The 23,711-nt window shown below is 37.2% G+C and overlaps 2 protein-coding genes across 4 annotated transcripts in view; one reads left to right on the top strand and one right to left on the bottom strand.

The window, feature by feature from the left end:
- DHX9 (DExH-box helicase 9) overlaps window positions 1-6,157 on the top strand; it is a 55,809-nt gene extending 49,652 nt beyond the window's left edge. For both annotated transcript variants that reach the window (XM_012735802.2, XM_075997033.1), the window contains 4 exons: window positions 1,060-1,289; window positions 1,459-1,574; window positions 2,701-2,901; window positions 5,500-6,157. In XM_012735802.2, the coding sequence (XP_012591256.1) occupies window positions 1,060-1,289; window positions 1,459-1,574; window positions 2,701-2,901; window positions 5,500-5,836 (884 nt within the window). In that variant the 3' untranslated portion in view covers window positions 5,837-6,157. The remainder of the gene's footprint in view (window positions 1-1,059; window positions 1,290-1,458; window positions 1,575-2,700; window positions 2,902-5,499) is intronic.
- A 4,331-nt stretch (window positions 6,158-10,488) lies between these two features.
- Window positions 10,489-23,711, bottom strand: part of SHCBP1L (SHC binding and spindle associated 1 like) — a 34,619-nt gene continuing 21,396 nt past the window's right edge. Inside the window, exons 7-10 of one of the 2 annotated variants that reach the window (XM_075997032.1) lie at window positions 18,647-18,800; window positions 17,269-17,519; window positions 15,355-15,477; window positions 10,489-10,925 (exon numbers count right to left, since the gene is read on the bottom strand). In XM_075997032.1, coding sequence (XP_075853147.1) covers window positions 10,923-10,925; window positions 15,355-15,477; window positions 17,269-17,519; window positions 18,647-18,800 — 531 coding nt within the window. In that variant the 3' untranslated portion in view covers window positions 10,489-10,922. Of the gene's footprint in view, window positions 10,926-12,349; window positions 13,241-15,354; window positions 15,478-17,268; window positions 17,520-18,646; window positions 18,801-23,711 lie in introns of those variants that run through there. The other variant, XM_020284428.2, reaches the window with a different exon arrangement.

The raw sequence follows: 23,711 nt of genomic DNA, 5'->3' as shown, positions 1-23,711 counted from the left end.
ATGAGGAATTTGTTGAATAACCTCAAATAGTTTGAGAAGTGATTTATCAGTTAGCCTGTATGTTAACTTTTAGACTTGAAGTAAATTCTACCACATTAAATTTTAAATGGCTTTAAGTTAAACTTGGTATACAGATGATTACAGAGGACCTTGTGACTTGTGATGTAGAAACAATAATCAGCTCTTCTTTTCCTTGATATAAAGTTAAGCTATAGTACTTTTCCAAGTAGGTTAAGAGACAGAATTATTTTCTAAAACGTTGAGAACTGGAATGCATAACCAAAATAAGACCTGTTTAGAAGTTAGTTGGGCGAGGTGATAAATATTTAAAGTGATCTAAATAACTAAACAAAGTAGTTGTAACTGAATTTTTAATTTTTTCAAAATCAAAGAGAAGAGCCTTTTTTATATGCTAGAATCTTTACACCAATACCAAGATGTAGATATTACCGCTCCATTTTATAGGTAATGAAACTGACACGGAAATATAAATTAGTTGTCCATATTCAGTTAGGAAGTTATAAGACTAGAACACAGGTTTTCCTAGAAGAAATTATATCTATGCTCTTAGCACTTCCCTTACATGCTTTCCAGTCAGTGATAAAATACTCAAAATGTAGTCTAGGTGAAAACATCAGCCTTCATTCCAGTGGGTGTCCTTTTAGATTTTACCATCACTCCATCTTCTCTACAAGTAACAGCTGCTTTAGAATAGTAGATAAATACTTTGTGGTCCTATCATTCAAGCTCTTATTCTAAGAGTAGATGGCCGATTCAGAGTTTTTAAAAGTAATCACCCCAAGTTTATATGGTTGATTTTATAGAGAATACTGACATTTTAGTTTTCTTACTGTAGAGACTTAGCAAAATTTCTCCTTGAACTTAGTCTAGCTAGATGCAAGTGTTCTGAGAAGAGAGAAGGTTTTATAGACAGATTATTTGAAAATGGAGTTGGAGAAGGAGTCAGTTCTCTGAATTCTCATAAATGGTTTACATGTGATGTGAAGATCAGTAGTCAGTTACCTGATTTTTTTTTTTCTACCCCATTCCTCTTAACAGATTGTTTATTGACACAAGTGTTTACCAACACTGGACCAGACAATAATTTGGATGTTGTTATCTCTCTCCTGGCTTTTGGTGTGTACCCCAATGTATGTTATCATAAGGAAAAAAGAAAGATTCTCACTACTGAAGGGCGCAATGCACTTATCCACAAGTCGTCTGTTAATTGTCCTTTTAGCAGCCAAGACATGAAGTACCCATCTCCCTTCTTTGTATTTGGTGAAAAGGTAAGAAAAGATTAGTTTAGAAATGTTTACATTGACATTCCTTACTGTCTTTAAAATCATTTGAGAAACATGAGTTTTAATTTTCATAGCATAGTTCATTGTCATCGTAAAACAATATTTGGCAGTTGAAATGTCAAGTATTTACTGTTACCTTCTTCTCCATCTGCAGATTCGAACCCGAGCCATCTCTGCTAAAGGCATGACCTTAGTCACCCCCCTGCAGTTGCTGCTTTTTGCCTCCAAGAAAGTCCAATCTGATGGGCAGATTGTGCTTGTAGATGACTGGTATGGATTTTCAGATGTGAACTCCAAACTGAATTCTTAGAGTTGAGATGTGACCAAATTCAGCTGCTAATCTCACTTAATTGGTGAAACAAACATGGCAAAATCTAATGGTTCAGATAACATTATAACATTATCTTTTCTTGGGGAATAGTAAATCTTGGTAGTATGTATGGTTCATCATAAACTATGTTTTTAAATTGACTAATAGTACCAGTAGTAGCAAATACATTAGGAACTCAGGCCATGTCTACCGCTATGAATGAGAATCTCATTGGATTTGGTGCTTCAATACCTCTTTCACATACTATAGACATTGATCAGAAACTAGTGGTGAGCACCAGGCAAAATTGGAATAGAGTTTAATGGACAGTCAATAGGCTCTCCCATGTTTTTGAAAACCTAGAAAACTCCAGCATTCTGAATCTCTCATTTCATTCTTTTTTTTTTTTTTTTTATTTTTATTTTTATTTTTTGGCCACAAAGTATCTGCTGATCATTTCATTCTTTTTTTTTTTTTGAGACAGAGTCTCGCTTTGTTGCCCAGGCTAGAGTGAGTGCCGTGGCGTCAGCCTAGCTCACAGCAACCTCAAACTCCTGGGCTCGAGCGATCCTTCTGCCTCAGCCTCCCTGGTAGCTGGGACTACAGGCATGTGCCACCATGCCCGGCTAATTTTTTATATATATATCAGTTGGCCAATTGATTTCTTTCTATTTATAGTAGAGACGGGGTCTCGCTCTTGCTCAGGCTGGTTTTGAACTCCTGACCTTGAGCAATCCGCCCGCCTCGGCCTCCCAAGAGCTAGGATTACAGGCGTGAGCCACAGCGCCCGGCCTCATTTCATTCTTTATTGGAGTCTGAGTGATCTGTATTATTGTATTTTATTTGGCTTGATAGACTTTATAGTTAAAGACTCCTCTTAATAGCTAGCAGTGGATTTTTGAGAGGTTAGTGCAGATTATTGTTACTCTTCCTATCTGTGTTTGCCTAAGTCTGGGGCCATTAGAGTAGTTTAAAGCATTGGTGTTTGTTAAGTTTATTCCATGACTTGCCATGTGTGAAGTTGAGAAATTATCTTTTTCTGCATGTGCTCCCTCTCTTATTTTTTATTGTTTTTCTCCATCTTAGGATCAGACTGCAAATATCGCATGAAGCTGCTGCCTGCATCACTGCTCTTCGGGCAGCCATGGAGGCTCTGGTTGTTGAAGTAACCAAACAACCTGCTATCATCAGCCAGTTGGACCCTGTAAATGAACGTATGCTGAATACAATCCGTCAAATCTCTAGGCCTTCAGCTGCTGGTATCAACCTTATGATTAGTAACGTACGGTGAGTACCATATTAACTTCTCTTTGAAACAAGCAGAGGAGGCAAATCATATGTAGGTCTAGAATTCCCAAAGTTAGTTGATAGAGGCCATATTGTTTAAGTTAAAATTCTAGACAAATGGTAAATAATGGAATTTAGTCCTCACTAACACACATTCAGAACAAAAGAATGTTATTTACTTTTGTCTCTATAACAGTCTATATACTATGTCAGTGCATGTTAAAGGGACCTTAAAAATGCATACATAGTTCAGAGTGGGTCACATGACAGGAAAGTGACAGAGCCCAAATGGTCCTCTTTCCATAGTACTGTTGTTTTTTGTTGTTGTTGTTGTTTGTTTTTTGTTGGGTTTTTTTTTTTTTTTTTTTTTGGCTAGAGTGAATGCCGAGGCATCAGCCTACCTCACAGCAACCTCAAACTCCTGGGCTCAAGCAATCCTTCTGCCTCAGCCTCCCAAGTAGCTGGGACTACAGGCATGCGCCACCATGCCCGGCTAATTTTTTCTATATATATTAGTTGGCCAGTTAATTTCCTTCTATTTATAGTAGAGACAGGGTCTTCCTCTTGCTCAGGCTGGTTTCAAACTCCTGACCTCGAGCAGTCTGCCCGTCTTGGCCTCCCAGAGTGCTAGGATTACAGGCGTGAGCCACCGCCCCTGGCCTATAGTATTGTTTTGACATCTCTAAAGAAAAAATGTTGATGAGGGGTTAAATTGCTTCTTCATCAAATGAAAAACATAAGGTTTATCTTAAGAAGTATAAAATTTCTCTTCTTAAAATACTTGCTTCAGGTTTTTTTTCTTTGGAAATATTTGGCACCTACAAAAAAGGCAGGACAATAATACAGTGTACACCCATAGAGTCTTCATTTAGTTTCACTAATTTTCAGCATTTTGACATTTGCTTAATCTTTTGTGATAAAGTTGCAGACATTAAGTATAATTCATGTATCTTTTAAGAATGTGGCCATAATACCACAATCACACCCCAAAATTTAAGTATTACAATAGTACTGTTTAATATACTAATATATTAAAATTATTGTAGTTATCCAAAAATGTCCTTTAATCTCCTCATCAAGAATCATTTATTGCATTTGCTCTATCTATGAGGTAGGTAAATCATCCCACCCACCCCTATTCTCTCTCTCTCTCTCTTTTTTTTTTTTTTTTTTTTTTAAGAGACAGTGTCTCACTCTGTAACCCATGCTGGACTGCAGTGGCACAATCATAGCTCACTTGCAGCCTCACTCCTAAGCTTGAGCAACCCTCCTGCTTCAGCCTCCACCTCTAGAGTATCTGGGACTATAGGTGCATGCTACCATGCCTGGTTTAAGCTTGTTTTTTTTTGGGGGGGGGAGGTTGTTTGTTTTAAAGGCAGGGTCTTGCTATGTTGCTCAGGCTGGTCTCCAACTCCTGGCCTTAAGTGATCCTCCCACCTTGGCCTCCTGAGTAGCTGGGATTACAGGTTCACACCACAGTGCCCAGCTTATCTCCTTTAATGTGAATAAGGAAACTGGGCACAGATAAGATCCAAAGTTATTCAGCTAGTAACTGGTAGAGCTGGATCAAACATAGGCAACATGGCTTTTGAAACGGTGCTCTTTTTATGCCATACTGTGGTCCTCCCAGCTAACCAGATGTGAAGAAGAATCTTCAAAAACAGAAAATAAATTTCATGGGCCGATACAAATTAAGTGCTCATGGATATTTAGGAGAAGAGAGATTACTTTTAGCAGGTGGGGTGGTAAGCAAGGATTGTTTACTTATAATCAACTTCTTTGAGGGACAGAAGTCCAAAACTAGAAAGGATGGGATAAACATAAGAGTTTAGGATGTATTAATATGATGGTGGCCCAAAATACAGTGAGGAGAAGTGACTAATCGACAGGTTTGCATTCCATGCAGTACATTCCATAGGAATTGGTGGTAGTTATTAAAATGGGGGGGGGAGCAGTGCAATGACGGGAGGAAGATAGATCACATTCATATTTCTGACATGGTCAGCTGCTGAATTGGTATTGCTAGTCTCTAAAAAAATGTTGCACAGGAGGAGTAAGCAGTTTCAGGGGGTGGTATGTTGAAATAGAGTTACAGGTGGGACATCTTGATTACTGCAATTTTTCATTAGCCCTCATTTGTTTGCCACATGACAGGTTGAGGCATGAACAGATTAACTCAGACATTTTACAGAAACATATGTCAGAGTTAATGTAGGAAAATATTTGTTAATAAAGACCAAATAGTTTATTGCCAGCTCTAGGAACCTCTTCCTAAAATTATTTAATTATTGCTTTATTATTATTGAACTGAGTTAAAAAAAAAATGACTATCTTTAAATTGTGAAGACGTACTGCCAAAACACAAAGCCCTTGAGATTGAACCAGAAAGAATTTTAGAAAAACAGATGGTCGCACAGTTGATGACTTTTGTCTATTCTGGAACAGCGAATTAATTTCATTTCAGTTTGTATTTGTGTGTTTTGGTTTATTCTCGTCAGTCTCTAAATTTTCATTTATCACTAAATGTGTACATTTGGTGATTAGTTGAGAAGTACTAAGAATGTTGAGTTAAAGTGGTGGTTTTGTGCTTTTTCCTAGGTATGGAGATGGTCCACGTCCTCCCAAGATGGCCCGATATGACAATGGAAGTGGATATAGAAGAGGAGGTTCTGGTTATGGTGGTGGAGGATATGGCACTGGGGGCTACGGCAGCGGAGGCTATGGCAGCTCCAACTCCTATCGGGGAGGATTCGGTGGGGGTGGGGGTGGAGGTTTTAGAGGAGGTTCCCGAGGTGGGTATAGAGGCAGCTCTGGAGGAGACTACAGAGGGTCTGGTGGGGGCTACAGAGGATCTGGGGCATTCCAGCGAGGGGCTGGCAGGGGAGGCTATGGAAGTGGCTACTTTGGACATGGAAGAGGAGGTGGTGGTTACTAAAGTTTGGCTATGTCAGTACCTGTGCATAGGCCATTAAAGAAAAAGGAAAGCATGCTGTTTGTTTTCCCAAGTTGTTTATTTGCTACCAGAAAATAAACCCATTTTCTACCCCTTCTGTGGTTCGTGTAGTTTAAGGAAACCCACGTGTGTAGCTGTATTAGTGTTTTGTTTATATTATGTAAAATATAACAATCTATTATTAAAAAAAAAACACCACAGTTTGTATTTTTTCTTTAAGGAGTAAAGATCTGCCTTTAAAATTAACTTGATATTTTCTTGGCTTTTGTTTACTACAATAGAAAATAAAAGTATTACACTGAATACTGGCTGTGTAGTTGATTGTTGATCTTACATGTTAAAGTAATTTTACAATGCCAGTAACATCTGTTCATTTTAAAGATCAGAGCGAAATTTATACTGTTTCAAAAGTATACCATGCTATATTACTTGTAATAGAATTAGTAGCCTTGGAATTGAATTTGTGCTCTTGCAGTAAATATTGGCTCGTGCATAAGTGACATGGACCTCTCTGTGCCTGAATCTATTTTGACCTAAGTACGGCTAAACATTTTTGCTTTCTCCCAAGCTTTTTTTTTTTTTTTTTTTTTTTTTTTTTTTTTTTTTTTGAGACAGAGTCTCGCTTGTTGCCCAGGCTAGAGTGAGTGCCGTGGCGTCAGCCTAGCTCACAGCAACCTCAAACTCCTGGGCTCAAGCAATCCTTCTGCCTCAGCCTCCCAAGTAGCTGGGACTACAGGCATGCACCACCATGCCCAGCTAATTTTATATATATATATATATTAGTTGGCCAATTAATTTCTTTCTATTTATAGTAGACACGGGGTCTTGCTCTTGCTCAGGCTGGTTTCGAACTCCTGACCTCGAGCAATCCGCCCGCCTCGGCCTCCCAGAGTGCTAGGATTACAGGCTTGAGCCACCGCGCCCGGCCTCTCCCAAGCTTTGTCTTTGAAAAATCTAAGACCAACATCAACATTTTCTATGTTAGTTTCCACTATAAAAATTAAAGTCAACATAATCCACGTAATTCAAAAATTATATTTAGGTGAAGAATAAAGGTAAGTGATGCTTCGCCAATGCATAAAATTTAGAATTTGGAGGCAGACACATACATGTCATCTTTACCACTTTGAGGCATCAACCAGTATGGTGTTTCCTTTCTTAACCATCCCCTTACAATCTGCCTAGAACAAAGACAGTATTCAATTTAAAGGTTGTTGTGACAAGTGTGAGGTGACTAGAAAGTTCTTCCGAAATGAGAGCTGATTACACACCTCCCATTCAGGAACTGAAAAGTGCTGGAAATGAGGAGAGAATTTAGGGGAAAAATAAATGGAAACATGTAGTGTTTCTGCTCACCTCTTTTCCCACCAAAATTATACTGGGTTTGCAGTTGTAGTAAGTTGGTACTGACAATTTGGTCTGTCCTTTTAGCAGTTTAGAGAGGGATGAAAGTGGCCCTGATTTGTACTGTCTGTGGTTGGCAGCTTATATAGTTGGGATCTTTACTGCACTTGTAAGCTTGGGGGTTTTGGCAGTGACAACCCAGCTATTTCCTTTGGAGCTGACAATGGTGTGAAAGAGAATTGAAAATATCCTTTGGTCCCAGAGAGTGATCAGAAGTTAACTGGAAGAAAAAGCTTGTCTCAGTTACCGGAAGCCATGCTTCAGAGCTCTCTGTGTTGAGAGAATGTGGGCACTGTGACCTCAAGCAAGCAGCTACAATTTGATGGGATCCTGTACTATGAAGCTGCTTTGCAAATCCTCTGGACATCACCTGTGTCATAAGAACAGATCAGGAGAACATGAACAGTTGGTCCGCCTCAGGGTCAACCCAGACAACTAGAAAGAAAATGTCAACTGTTGCCAAGCACATATTTCCCTCCCTCTGAATCTGGAAACAGATTTAGTACAGGAGAATAATAAAACCAGAAATGGAATTTCCAATTGGATTGAAACTGACACGACTTGGTTTTGACTGAGAAAAGGGTTCCTGAATTCCACCATACTTACATAAAAGGTTTGGATTTGAAGAACTGTATAGAAGATAGGAAAGTTTTTTAAAAGTTTTATTTGTATACCTTTGATACTTATAGATTGTCCCATTACATGGAGTAAAGATTTCCAGGCCAGGTGTGGTGGCTATAATCCTACCACTTGGGGAGTGGAGCCAGGAGGATCACTTGAGCCCAGGAGTTTGAGGGTGCATTGAGCTATGATAATACCACTGCACTCTAGCCTGGCTGGACCACAGACCAAAACACTTGTCTCAGGAGAAGATTTCTGGACCATGTGGGGAAAATCTGCTATTGAGTCTTTCAAAGGTCACCTGAATTTATCATACTGTACTATCTTAGGGATAATTTAGCTTTTAAGAAAATACATGAAAAGAGTCTTTACTTGGGAACTGATTAGGGTGACCAACTTCCTCACTTTGCCCAGGACTGGTTTGTGGAAACAGAAGAGCTAAAAACTGGGAAAGTCGGGCAAACTGGGACGAATTGGTCACCCTAGGATTTATTTTAAATGGAAGCACTTTAGAAATTTTTAAACTTTGAAATTCCATATTTCTTGCAAACTTAGAAATTAAGGTAAAGATAAACGAGTAGGCTACATAATTCATTATTTAATGTGTCTCAACTGATAAATATGTAAAATATTTTCCATGTTAATCTGTAAGAGTAAAATACTTGGTAGCTATTCATACTTTAGTAATTATCTTAATATCAAGTGACTGAAATTTTTATAGCTCTAAAATAGAAAGCACAATAGGATTAGGTAAACCTGTTCTAAATATTAATAAAATTTATTTTTGGCCATTAATTGTTCTAAGCTTTTTGAAATTAACCTAGTATCCTAATACCATCTGCCAATGGCCTCAAAGAGAAATAGTTGTTCAGGCCACAATTAGATAATATGAAAAAGGAACTGTTCTAGTTAAGTGGCCTTAGGCTTTTGAGGGATGAGAAGATTCTTAGAGAATGGTGAAAGCTATGGACTCTCCACCAAAACACATGTATTTTTACTTAATTATCTGCAGGTAATTCAGATTCTTGAAGCCTATTTATGTACTTCAGTTTAAGGACACCTGTACTGGTCCAATTGCTGCAACCATAACTTACGTTAAATATTGCTTTCTGCCTGACATAACTGTAAAATCTATGTGATAATATGCATGTATCTCCCAACTTGGATATCACAAAGAATAGCAAGTTAGGAGCAGCTTCTATAATAATATAAACTTCTCCATGTATCTTGTGCTGCCTAGGCATGCCTTTCAGCTACCTACTACTTTCACTGCTACTTCATAAACTGGTAAGAGGCTCTAATGCCATGCTTCCCATTCTGCTCTTCAGTTGAGGCTCTACCTTAGCTGCTACTGGGATGGCAATGGAGTGAAGGAAATCTCCATTCCCACTGCCAGCCCATTACAAAAAGCCAAAAGGGGCCGGGCGCGGTGGCTCACGCCTGTAATCCTAGCACTCTGGGAAAGCGAGGCGGGCGGATTGCTCAAAGTCAGGAGTTTGAAACTAGCCTGAGCAAGAGCGAGACCCCGTCTCTACTATAAAATTAGAAAGAAATTACTTGGCCAACTAATATATAGAAAAAATTAGCCGGGCATGGTGGTGCATGCCTGTAGTCCCAGCTACTCGGGAGGCTGAGGCAGGAGGATCGCTTGAGCCCAGGAGTTTGAGGTTGCTGTGAGCTAGGCTGATGCCACGGCACTCACTCTAGCCTGGGCAACAAGCGAGACTGTCTCAAAAAAAAAAAAAAAAAGCTAAAAGGGTTCTAATTCGTCCCTTTCCGTCTCATTCCCAAGGTATACTCTTCTGACCTCAATTTGTGCAATCTTCACCTCTAGAATAGTAACATTTCCATACCCAGCACCAGTGAGAAACTGTCCTAAAAAGTTTTGAATGATGAAATCTCACTTCAGTCTTTTATACAAGTACATACCTGCTAGTAGTATTTTTAAAAGCTGTTCAACAGTTATTACTTGCAATGCCCCATACAGAGTGGGATATAATGGTTACTTAGATCCAGTGTCTATACTACAAGAAATTTACACTCTAGTGGAAAGCCAGGTATGTGTGTCAAAGGGAAAGGCAGAACAGAAATATTCTAAATTAGAATCTCTTTTAAATGTATATGATATGTATTGGATAGTTGGGGGAGGAAACTTCTTGGGGGAGGATGGAGAGGGGGTGGACTGGTCTTGCTATGTTTCCTGGGGGGGGGGGGTCTCGAACTTATGGGCTCAAATTATTCTCTCTCAGCCTCCTGAGCAGATAGCTGGGATCACAGGTGCATGCCACCACACCCAGCTGGAAACTCTTCTTCTATCTCATTTGAGGAGTAGAGTTAGGATTTACCTTCCCTTAACCTAGAAAATTGGTTAAGAGGTGGTGAGCAGAATAATGGTCCCCAAAGATGTACATGTCCTAATCCCTGAAACCTGTGATTACATACTTTACCTAGCAAAAGGGATTTGCAAATGTCATTAGTTAAGGACCTTGAAAGTCAGGTGGGGTGGTGCATGCTTGTAGTCTCAGCTATTTGGGGGCTGAGTGGGGGAGGACTGCTTGAGCCCAGGAGTTACCATATTTCCCCATAAATAAGACAGGGTCTTGTGTTTATTTTTCCTCAGGAAGACACCCTAGGGCTTATTTTCAGGGGATGTGTTATTTTTTTTTTAAGTACGGTACAACAATCTACATTTATTCAAATATAGTTAAGTCGTCTTCTTCTGGAACATCATCATAACTCTCCAAACCCGGAATTCCATCCTGAATTTCTTGCAACTATTTATTTCCTTTAGAACCATTGGCCCCAGTCTCTCATGTGGAGCAATAGAGCTGTCATGGGGCAGATGAGAAGGGCTGCTCGTCTTCTTTACCGCTCCAACGAAATGCATGGGTTGTGCAGATGCACTGCATAGCCATCACTAGGTCTTATTTTCGGGGTAGGGTTTCTATTGCACAAATGCTTAGAAATCCTGCTAGGGCTTATTTTATGGGTAGGTCTTATTTTCAGGGAAACGCGGTAGCTATGTTGTCCAGGAGGCTGGGCTTTACTGTGAAAACAAAAAGTCAATGACCGTTAGATGGGAAGAATATCCTGGATTATCCAAGTGGGCTGAACCTATTCACATGAATCCTTAAAAGTGGAAGAGGGAAGAGACAAAAGAGTGGGCCAGGGAGACAAGACAGAAGAGGCAGGAGGGATTCAAAGAAGAGAGACCAGTGGGCCACACTTGCTGGATTTGAAGATGGAGGAAGGAGGCCATGATCCGAGAAAAATCACCAACTAGAAACTGGCACCTTCAGCAGATAACCAATAAGGAAACAGAGATCTCAATCCTACAACTACAAGGAACTGAATTCTATCAACTCAAATGAGCAAGGAAACAAATCCTCTCCTAGAGCATCCATAAAGGAATGCAGACCTGTGGACCCCTTGATTTTAACCCAGTGAGACCCATGTCAGACTTTTGACCTACAGAACTTTAATACATTTGTGTTACACTGCAAAGGTCGTGGTCATTTGTTATGACAGCAGTAGAAAACGACAATACATAAATATCTAGTAGGTGGAAAAAAATTAACTTTACAAAATATCAAAATTCTTAGAAAATCTTAAAAATGCTTTGTGCATGTTTTAAGGCTGTGAGAAAAGGAAAGAACAATTATCATTGTATTCAGAAGTTGGCCTGGCAAAGAGAAGTTGGTTGGAAACCCATAGCACCAACAGAAAGGAGGCAGTTAGCCAGTGGGTTTGCTCACACAAGGCTATTGCTTTTTCTGCTCACGCTCAAAGATCTTATCTTTGCCCATCACCTACTCTTTCTGAAGTCAAAAACTGAGGAAGTTAGGGGAAGAGGATTGGAAAGGAAAATTCTCACTTTACTGCTCATTAAATTCATTATGGAAAGATTGTTCTTGTTAAAGCCCCCATAGACAATCCCTGGAATTATCTTTTATAACAAGATAAAGAGACCTTGTGTAAATAGGACTGTGTATAAACAAACCTATGGAATTGCCTACAGATTTTAAGAAAAAAAATGACAGTTAAATAAAACCCTGAAGAACAGCATGCATTTAAAAATAAATTATCACCTCTCAGCCCCCAAAGATTCCCTATGGCAATTGAGGGTCACCTTTGCTACATTTCAGATAACATGAAGAAGTAAAAGTAAAAGTTTTAATTAAGTATTTGAGCCTGAGTGCTTTTTCTATATCCTTAACTCAGTATAAGCTCTGCTTTGTGAAAAAGACTATCTGTTGTTTCTTAGGAAATTAACTCCCTATTTTAGAGGACGCATGAACATCCAATGCAAAGATTGTATTTCCCAGTCTCATTTGCAGCTAAGTGTAGCCACGTGATGAGACTCGAGCTAGAGGTATGAAAGTTAATATAATGTGTGCAACTTTGTAGAAAGGTCCTATCCTTTCTGCTTGGCTTGGAATTTAGACATAATGGCTTGGTCAACAATTGCTATTTTAGACCATGTGGTGATTTTTAATGGAAACCATACAACAGTGAAACAATATACAAGAAGCTTGAATTTCTGACAACACAAAACACCTACCTACCTACCAGCCCTACCTGCACTGAGTGCCAACATGGAACATCTATCAGCCCTATATTGAGTACCTCTGCACTTCTTGAATATGAGGGAGAAATACATTTCTATATTTACCTCTATTATTTTGGATTTCCTTGTTTCTTGCTGTTGAACTTAATCCTATTTTACCTTATTCCAGTTACTAGCACAGATAACTAGGAATTGACTATAAACTTCATTTTATCTACTCTAAATAGAACATTTAATACTTTTTATTGGAGGAGGATTGAAAAAACGATGTTTAAAGCCATATACGTTTCTAGAATTAAACACTGATGATGGTTGTGCCATATACTAAATGCCACTGAATTATACACTTTTTAAAGTGTGCATTTTATGGCATGTGAATTATAGCTCAATAAAGCTGTTATTTTAAAAATATGTTAAAATAAATCATTCAATGAAAGTATTAAAATGCTTAAGTATTTTAATTAAATAAGCTTTCAATTTAATTTAAACTACCATTTTGGTGGGATATGAGAATATAAAACTTTAACATTAATCCAAATGCTTTAACTTGTGACTATTCTGATATCCCCCTTTAAATTTGCTTCTATCTTATTATTATTCATTTCCAGATTCAGATTTTGCATCACTTTGGAGAGCATTTTATCATCTTTTTTATCTCCTGAAGCAGCTCCTTTGTTCAAAGTTTCTTCTGCTACAATAAAAAACTGTTCAGTTGGTTGAAGAATGCTTACTCCGTAGCCGTTGTTGTTGTAAATATGATTATTAGTCATCTTCAATTTGGGAGCTGGAAGAAACTGTTAAATTATTTGAGGAAATTAGTTTTTCAATCATCTTTATAAAAAGAAAATATGAAGTAATGAATATATAAAAGTACTCTAGAACTTATTCTTGGGTTAAGGTGTTCTTTTTAAAACAACCGAGACTCTCAGTTTTGAACATATACTATTTTCTCGACAGCGATTAATGTAATATTAACTACATAAATATTCAATGAGAAAATATTAAATGAAGTTTTCAATTTATTTTTATCAGCTATTGATAAGAATAACTAATTCTAGATGGGGATACAGCAATAGCCCATGCGGTTGGGCCTTTTATAATGTAACAAGATCAACATGAAAATAAATCATTTCAAATAATATGTGATGTGGAGAAAATATAATAGGGCAATGTGATAGCATGACTGGTTGGGGAGGGGTTACCATTTAACTAGAGTGTTCTTTATAGTAACAGTTTCTTTGAAGAGGGACAATTACATTCAGCTATAAATAATGAGGTAGCAGCCACTTTAAGGTCTCCAGAAAGTGTTTCAGGTAAACGTATCAACAGCCACACAAGATTAATAATTTCTGGGGACACAGAGAAAGTCAGTGTGGCTTGAATATAATGCAATGAGAGGAGGCGTGGAAGGAGATGAGGCTGGAGAAGGCAGGGGCCAGATCTTGTCAGATTTTTATGAACCATGCTTATTAAACTTTAATATATGTATATAAATCACCTGAGGATGTTGCTAAAAATCCGATTCTGCTCAGTAGGCCTGAGGTAAGGCTCGATTTCTGCATTTCTAACAGGCTGCCAGGTGATGCCCATGCTGCTGATCCATAGCTCTCATTGAGTAGCAGGAATGTGATTGTTAAAGTGTGCGTTCAACCAGCAGTCTCAGTATCACCTGGGAACCTACTGGAACAAACTCTCAGGCTTTACCCCAGACCTACTGAATCACAAACTGGGTAGGCCTCTCTCTGCAAGAGTGATTCTGATGCATGCTAATATTTGAGAACCACTGAAAAATTGAGAAATACTTAAGAACAGAAAAAAATGGTTTAAGAAAAATCAAAGATTTCAAAATTGCCCCCATTTACCATTTGTACCTTTTTTCCAACCAATTATCTGACTTTGTGTCCAAAATCATGCTGGGTGGGAGGCCTACTAGTAGTATATAATTCCTGCCCTTAGGTAATTTATAATCTATTTGAGGAGACAAAATGTACATTCATAAAACAAAGAAATAGAATGTAGAGTTCTAAGAAGAAACTTCATAAACATAAAACCTCATTAACTACACAAGCCTAGAGAGGGACCTGGAAAAACAGGATTTATAGAAGCAGAAAGGAATGGGAAGACATTTCACCTATGCATTATTGCTATTAATGTTTTAATTGGTTAGCTTAAATCATTTTACACAACTTTGAAAGTAAGACAAAGTGTTTCCTAATATATTATTATTCTCTTAATTTGCTTTAGTTTCCAAAATGTATTATAGATCTGATCAATGTAAAATATAAAATATTTTTATAAGATCAAATCCTATCCACTTTCTCAAATTTAAAGTGTATTTGTTAAGAGTTTAAGTTGAAATTATTGAATATTAAATTATACAGCTAAACTTGTTTCCCATCAGCCATCATTTAACTATATCTTAATTATTACTTGTACTATTCTTTTCCAAATCAATAACATTTAAACTAAATTTTAAGGCTGGGCGCGGTGGCTCACGCCTGTAATCCTAGCTCTCTGGGAGGCCGAGGCGGGCAGATTGCTCAAGGTCAGGAGTTCGAAACCAGCCTGAGCAAGAGCGAGACCCCGTCTCTACTATAAATAGAAACAAATTAATTGGCCAACTAAGATATATACAAAAAATTAGCCGGGCATGGTGGCGCATGCCTGTAGTCCCAGCTACTTGGGAGGCTGAGGCAGGAGGATTGCTTGAGCCAGGAGTTTGAGGTTGCTGTGAGCTAGGCTGATGCCATGGCACTCACTCTAGCCTGGGCAACAAAGTGAGACTCTGTCTCAAAAAAAAAAAAACAAAAAAAAACTAAATTTTAAGACTAAAACTAATATCTTAACATTTATATAATAATTACTTATAATTCTTATAACACTTCTATATTAAGGAATAAGAGAATACCTTCATACTAACTCCACCTAAGGTGCTTTTTGAACTGTCACTAGTTCTCAGGTTATTACAGTGATGAATTTCATTTCTTTCCAAAATGGCTATGCTCCCAGGATACAATTCAACACCAGCTCCCTGTAAATTAAAAGCAAATAAAGTTATTTACAAAACACATAAATCCCTCTCCAAAATTTTCTTTTTTTTTTCTTTTTTGAGAAACATGGTCTTCCCCTGTCTCCATCACTCAGGCTAGAGTGCAGTGGCGCAATCACAGCTCACTGCATCCTCAAACCCCTGGGCTCCAGAGATCCTCCTGCCTCAGCCTCACAAGCAGCTAGGACTACAGGCATGTGCCACCATGCCTGGTTAACTTTTTTATTTTTTGTAGATACGGGGGTCTCACTTTGTTGCCCAGGCTGGTCTTAACTCCTGGTCTCCTTCTGCCTCAGCCTCCCAAAGTGCTGGGATTACAGGTGTGAGCCACTGTACCTAGTCCCAAATTTTCTTTAAACTTGAAAATTGTTAGTCTGTCTATATTAAGCTAAATTTAGCTATATACAAGCTAAATGCTAAGTTACATGAAAATACATGATCATGCATGCAACAATTTATTGCAGAGATAATGTTTAAAAATGGTGAAAACAAAATATCTTTTAGAGAATCATTAGGCCTAGAAGGAAGTTTGAGGTCATATAGTCTTACTCTTTCACCCAAATGAGTTCTTTAGAAAAGAGTCCAAACCCACTTTAGGCAATTGTTTCAATAGTCATAAAAATTTATATCTACTGTCAATTTCTCATGATACTACTAAAGTATATTTCCTCATTTTAGTGGAAATTAAGAAAAAGTCATTCCTTAAAAGGATGCTCTTGTTTTTCTACTTCTTTAATCCTTTCTCTCATTCAACTCTTCAGTCCTTCCATTGAAGGACTTGCGAGTGTTATCAGCAGACTCAAATTTTTTCTATGTCCTGATTATTTAGAAGCTGTCAGAATGAATCACAATACCTAACAGTAATGTCAATAGTTTATAAATATTTACTTCTCTTTAAATAAACCATCAAACAACTGACTCCTGATTGGTTTTATAGCCACTGATTTCCAGATGCTTTAAAAATCACACTTAAAGATAATAATTCCTTACTTTGGTCCTGGGTGGTTTACTTTTCCTAAATGTACTATGACCCTCTCCTACTTCTCCTCATTTTGTTGATTTCTTCCAGTTTCAAAGTTTAATTATAATTCCATTCAAAGATGAAGAAATTGTTATCCTTCGTTTGTATGTAAGATCACTCAACCCAAAGGAAAAGAAATCATTTTATCAAAAAGACACGTGCACTCAAATGTTTATCACGGTACAATTCACAACTGCAAAACTATGGAATCAACCTAAATGCTCATCAATGCATGAGTGGATAAAAAAAATGTGATATATATATATATATACATATATATATATGTATATATATATGTATATATATATATATATATATATATATATATATCACACCATGGAGTACTACTGAGCCACAGAAAGGAATGAAACAATGTCATTTGCAGCAACTCGATGTAACTGGAGATGATTATCCTGAGTGAAGTAACTCAGGAATGGAAAAACCAACACGTTCTCAGTAAATGGGAGCTAAACAAGGGGCACGAAAAGATGTAAAGGACATTGGAAACTAAGAAGAGGGGAGGGGAGAAGGGAGTGAAGGATAAAAAATCTACCTACTGGATACAATGAACACTATCCTGGGTGGGCATACTGAAAGCCCTGACTTCAGCATTATAGGGTATATCATCCATGTAACAAAACTTGTGTACCCCTTAATATTTGGAAATAGTAATAATTTAAAAAAACAGAAAATATCACTCAAAGTTGTTATCTATAGTCATACAAAGCCATACTTTTTATAGAATGCAATACCTGGGCACCAGTTATTTCACTGTCTGTAATTGTCAAAGCAGCCCCCGTAAGAACACACACTCCTGTCCCTTCACATTTCAACACACAGTTTTCTAGAGTCATGTGGCCAGATTCCACCACCACGATGCCATCCACCGTCCCTTGTTGGATCAGCGATAGATGCATTAGTTTCACATCGGCAGCTTTGGACACTACAAAACTGTCACGAGAAGGTTCAGAAGTAATCAAAATTTCCTCTCTCTTTCCAACTCCTGATTCATAGAGACAAAAATACACAATTAAATCAAATTTTAAAGGACTTTAATCATTCAATAATACTTGCTATCACTAAATTTTTCCTGTCACATATTTTAACAAATAATATACATAATTATTCAGTTATTAACTAAGTAGTTACTGAACTATAATGTAGTCTTTTGTTCTTATTTTAATCCCATGATAGGAAAACTCTGACTTTATAATCAATCGGAATGTACCAGTAGGTATTTATTCAACTATATATTTCCCCGAATCTTTTTTGTTTGTTTGTTTTTTAAGAAATGGGATCTTGCTATACTGGCCTCAGACTCTCGGACTCAAGATACCCTCTAGCCTCAGCCTCATGAGTAGTATATTTCCTTAAATCTTACAGTCACCAGTCATGTACAAAGTGTCTCAGATAAAAAAATATACCATACCCCTAATCTGGTTTCAAAACCATAATTAATTACCATAACTTAAAAAGACTGGCAGACACTCTTGAATTAATTAACTAATTAGATTAATAGTACCCACGATTTTGTTCTAGTCAATAGTCTACTATTGACTATAGTAGACTACTACTATAGTCAAATAGTTAATTTATCTATAATAAATTTAACATCAACCCAGAAATAAGGAGTTGGATTCCCAAGAAGGCTGTAAATTTTTTAAATTACATATTTGATCCTTATTATCCATAATTAGTTCAGCAAAATACTATTGATTATAATCATCAAAATATAGTGAGATTTTGCTTGATTTTCTAATTGAGAAAATGGTGAATATATTTTAATATAGTCTTACATCTAGGTTTTCTTAATAAGTGATATGAAGAGCAGTAGAGATAAGAAAAATGTAGTTTTGGTACCTTTTATATATAGGTTTGGTACCTTTTTATATATAATATAGATGGAGCATTATAATAGAAAATATGATAAGCAGGTGTTAATTGTAAAAGGCACATAAAAGATTTTTCTTTCTTTTTTCCTGGAAAGTCCTTAATATTTCTCCACACATAAAAGATTTTTGTGAGACAAACTCTATTCTAAGTTCTAACAATTCCATTAAGCATGTTTATGACGCACATTTGGTCCAGTATAGATTGTTATTAAAAATCTGCAAAAGATGCCCTGCTAACCCTTTATAATGATGTCATCGGTCAATAAAGCAAGATTTGCAGCTTGATATTCTCCTGGAAAAATGACTACTGTATCTCCACTGTAACAACTATCCAGAGCCAAATCCAGATCATCATGCTGTTGGAGAAGTGTGTCTGAAGATAAATCCTTTACCTAAAAAGAAGAAATAAAACAGGGTACCTTCAACAATAGGTGAAACTGAAACATGCCATTTTAATGTTACTTATTGGGCAAGTGCTTTTCCCAAAAGACTTACCTATACAGTATTTGTTTATTAAATGCTCAAAGTATCAGTCCATCAATTAAGGTGATGAAATGAAATTTTTATTATAATTGCTAATAATTTTATAGTTATTAAACACTGGATATAACCTGTGTGCCAGAAGTCATATTTTGAACTTTACATATTACCCCCTAAGCTTCATAACAGTTCTTTGGGATAAGTGCTATGATCCCTGCTATAAGGTTAAGCAAGATTAAATGAATTGCTCAATGACACAGAGTTAGGAGCAGCGAAGCCAAACTTTAGATCCAGGTCTGTCTGACGCCAGACCTCATACTCTTCCCTATGTACTACTTTGCTTCCTTTAACTCAGGGTGACCTTCAAATCTTGATAAATCAACAAAATTTTGTATATTTAAGATTCTAGAGCTAAAAACAAAAAGTACCAAGAATTTGCATTGGGAGTAGAAAAGGGGAGAGAATTTCCTTATTAGTGTAATGAAGAGTAAAAGACTTTAAATATAAAATTTGGAAACTAAAAAGCATATTCTGAAAAAAATGCCTATTATTCTTTTATTCCAATGGAAATTGCCATTCATATGTCTTTTTTCCTATTATAAAAGTGGTACTTGTTTGTTATAAAAAACATAGAAAATGAAAGAAATCATAACAAAACTGAAAAAAATTAAATTGTAAATTTAATTGTAAATTCTTCCCTAAATAAAACATGTTTATAGATATTTTCTTGCAGTATTTTCCTCATGCCTCTACTCATTTATTCATATTCTAATATATCATACCACATACTGTACCTAGCTTTGAATTTGGATTATATTGATTTTTTCATTACATCACCTTTTCCACATCTTTAAATATTTTTTCAAAGCCTGATTTTTAATGATTACATAATAATGTATCATATAGATGTATCATAACTTATATTATGATTTTCTTACTCTTATTTAGATGGTTTACAAGTTTTCAACATATGAAAATGCTACAAAAAATAAATTTGTACATATATCTCTAGTTATTTCTTTAGGATAAATTGCTAAGCAGGGAATTACTGAGTCAAAAGGCATAAACATTTTTAGCCTCTCGGACACTGCCAAACTGCTCTTTAGACAAGTTTAACTAATTGAAACTTGGGTTGAGAATGCTCTTTTTGCTGCAAACTCATAAACATGGGATTTTAAAAAAATTTTGAAAACATTTGCCACTTTAATCGACAAAAATTATCACTATGCCTCATTTTCATTTCCATTCATTTAATACATGAGAGTGGACACTTTTTTCCACATATATGTAAAACTCTTATAATACTTACTAAATCAGCAAACCTATAAATTCATTTGTGCTGGTATTATATACTACATATTCTAAATACTTTGGAGACAGACTGTACAAGGATCACTGCTAGTAATAAATAATTTGGAAGAACTCTGAAACCCTTCTCATTTATATTTTTCTTATTCACTGAGACAAGAAACACATGAGAGAAGTGATGGAGGAAGATACGAGTTTAATTTTGATGCCAGTTAATTTGAGGCGCCAGTGGAGTCACTAAATAGAGAAGTTGAGTAGACTATGGATATAAGGTCTAGAATACAGGACTTGACTAAGTATAGAGATCACAGAGTTATTTATTTATATGATAATTCAAGCACAGGAATTGTTGAGATTAGGTACAAGAATGTGTCAAGAGGGAAAGATTGCATACTAGGACAGAACACTGATGAACAAGATTCAAAAAACAGGCAGAAACACAAGATCTTACAAAGAAGAAAACAGGAATGGCCAAAGAAGTGGTAAGAAAATCAGGAGACTGAGATGTCCTGGAAGAAGGAAGTAGAGTTGACCCTTGAACTACATGGGTTTGAACTGTGTGGATCCACTTATTGGTGGATTTTTTTTCCCCAACCAAATATAGGTCAAAATACAATATTCACCGAATGTAAAATCTGTGTATAGGGAGGGTAAACGTCTTCTATACACAGGTTCCACAGGGCCAACCGCAGGACTTGAGTATGTGTGGATACAGGTATATGCGAGTGGTCTTGGACCCAATCCTGCATTTATACTGAGGGACACTGTAGTAAACAGTGTGAGATTCATCCATGTAACAAAAAACGCTTATACCTCCTAAATCTATTAAAATAAAAAAAACAATTAAAAAAATAAAAAAGATGGTAATCTCTGAGTTGTTCTACCGCATTTGGCCAGGGGGAGGTTCTACACGACCATAGTAGCATTTTCCGTGGTATCCTGGAGGCAGAAGCCAGACCACAGTGAGTACAGGTTTGAATGTGAAAGAAGTGGAGATAGGTGCAGACAAACATTTCAAGCAGTTTTGCTCAGCAAGGAAAGAAATAGAAACGTAGCGTTTAGGGTAGACATAGTTTTGTCATTTAAGAGAGAACACAATTGAGCATGTCTCAATATATTTAGAAAGGAGAGAATAGAGAGGAGAGGTTAAAGAGACGAGGAAGAGGCAATGTCACAGAAATGGTGGAGTAGAGACCTGTAAGAATTGGCTCTTTCATTGAAGCAAATATTAAGTTGGCAAAAACTGACAGAATCAACTTTTTGGAACTCTGGAATCTAATCAAACACAACAATGAAGGGAGTTCTTAATGAAGCACTAAAATTCAGTTAGAAAGCATTGGGGTAGGTTTTGCTTACCTGCCCACCACCGCCACTCCCCAGACCTGCGGCCGCAGTGGGGATGGCCACCCACACTCCTAGTGTAGCTCACTGGTGCCGGCAGGGGTTGGGGAGGATATGATATGAGCTTTTACTTAAAATATTGTGGTTGACATACTGACATGTCTGGGAGTTCTCTGAAGGACTGGCAAAGAAGCTGACCTTTGTTTCACCCCTCAGGTTAGAGTGGTTTTGCTTTTGCCCCATAGCTGCATGGGGCAAGAGGCAACACAAAAGCCCTCAAAATAGGAGGTTAAGGAGGAAGTTTCTTGGAGGAATAGGGCTTGTAAGAACTACCTCATATAGTGGGGACTGTGCAGTGAAATGCACAAGCCCAGGGCTGGATGCATGCTCAAAAGAAACCTGAGAAGACTCTATGCTTGCACTGATGGCTGATCTTTGGGCCCTGATCTTTGGGTGAAAGATAAGGCAGTTTTAGGCAGCCCAGCTTAGCTTTGAAGGAGTGCCTCAGCTCAGAGACAATCTTCAACGACTAGGAGAGTTTTATTTTTCTTTTTAGCTGTAGGCATTTAAGGAACTCTCTCTCTGTCAGGTAACTGCTGAGATAACATAACAGAGACTTCAGCTGCCACCAAAAAAAGGAATACAGCTTTTGCAAAAGTAGTTTGGAAAGGTCATTAAACAGATAGCTGAAGTCCTCAATAAATAATATAAACACTGGGGATGGGGTAGAATCCAATTTCTAGACTTACTATATTATCATTATTATTTTTTCAGACAGAGTCTCACTTTGTTGCCCAGGCTAGAATGAGTGCCATGGCGTCAGCCTCTCTCACAGCAACCTCAAACTCCTGGCCGCAAGTGATCCTCCGGCCTCAGCCTCCCGAGTAGCTGGGACTACAGGCATGCACCACCATGCCCGGCTAATTTTTTCTATATATATTAGTTGGCCAATTAATTTCTTTCTATTTATAGTAGAGATGGGATCTTGCTCTTGCTCAGGCTGGTTTCAAACTCCTGACCTCAAGCAATCCACCCACCTCGGCCTCCCAGAGTGCTAGGATTACAGGTGTGAGCCACCGCGCCTGGCCAACTTACCATATTATAATATCCAAAATGTCCAATTTTCAACAAAAAATTACAAGGCATATAAAGAAATGGGGAACTATGACCCATTCACAGGAAAAATAAAAATTGACAGAAGCTATCCCTAAGGAAGCCCAGATAAGACTTTGGACTTACCTGACAAAGACTTTAAATCAATTGTCTTGAATTTGCTCAAAGAGGTATAGGAAACCATGGACAAAACTAGAGGCAACCAAGAGAACAATGTATGAATAAACAGAGAATATCCACAAAGAGGCCAAAAGGAACCAGATAGAAATTCTGTAGCTGAAAAGTATTAACAGCTGAAATTTAAAAATTCACTAGAGAGGTTCAACAGCAGATATGAGCAGGCAGAAGAAAAAATCAGCAATATTGTTGATAGGACAATAGAAACTACCCAGTCTGAAAAGCAGGGGAAAAAAAAAAAGCCATGCATGAAGAAAAATTTATACAGCCAAAGGGATCAGTGCAATACTCCCATCAAGAATACCAATATACCTATTAAGGGAGTCTCAGAAGGTCAGGAAAGAGAAAAGGACAGAAAAAATATTTGAAAAAATAATGGCTGGAAACTTCTCAAATTTCATGAAAGACATGAATCTACATGTCCAAGAAGCTCGTGAGCTCTAAGTAGGATAAACACAAAGCTACATTAAGATCAAACAATTGAAAGACAAAACAAAGAAAATCTTAAAAGCAGCAAGAGAGAAGCAATTCATTAAGTATAAGTGATCTTTAATAAGATTAACAACTGATTTCTCATCAGAAACCATGGAAGCCAGAAAGCATTGGGATGGTATACTTAAAGTGCTAAAAGGAAATAACTGTCAATCACAAGTTCTATATCCAGCAAAACTATTCTTGTAAAAATGAAGAAATTGACATTCCCAGATAAACAAAATCTGGACCTACCTTACAAGAAAGGCTAAAGAGAGTCCTTCAGACTGCAATGAAATGGACAATAGAGAGTAACTCTAAGCCATTTGAAGAATTCTGATAAAGGTACTAAATGGGTAAAGATAAAACCAGTATTACTATATTCTTGTTTTGTAACTTCTCTTTTTGTTTCC

This window comes from Microcebus murinus, chromosome 23, assembly GCF_040939455.1.
Source record: "Microcebus murinus isolate Inina chromosome 23, M.murinus_Inina_mat1.0, whole genome shotgun sequence".
Lineage (NCBI taxonomy): Eukaryota > Metazoa > Chordata > Mammalia > Primates > Cheirogaleidae > Microcebus > Microcebus murinus.
The sequence above is the reverse complement of the archived record's forward strand: the minus strand, read 5'-3'. Positions and strand labels throughout refer to the sequence as shown.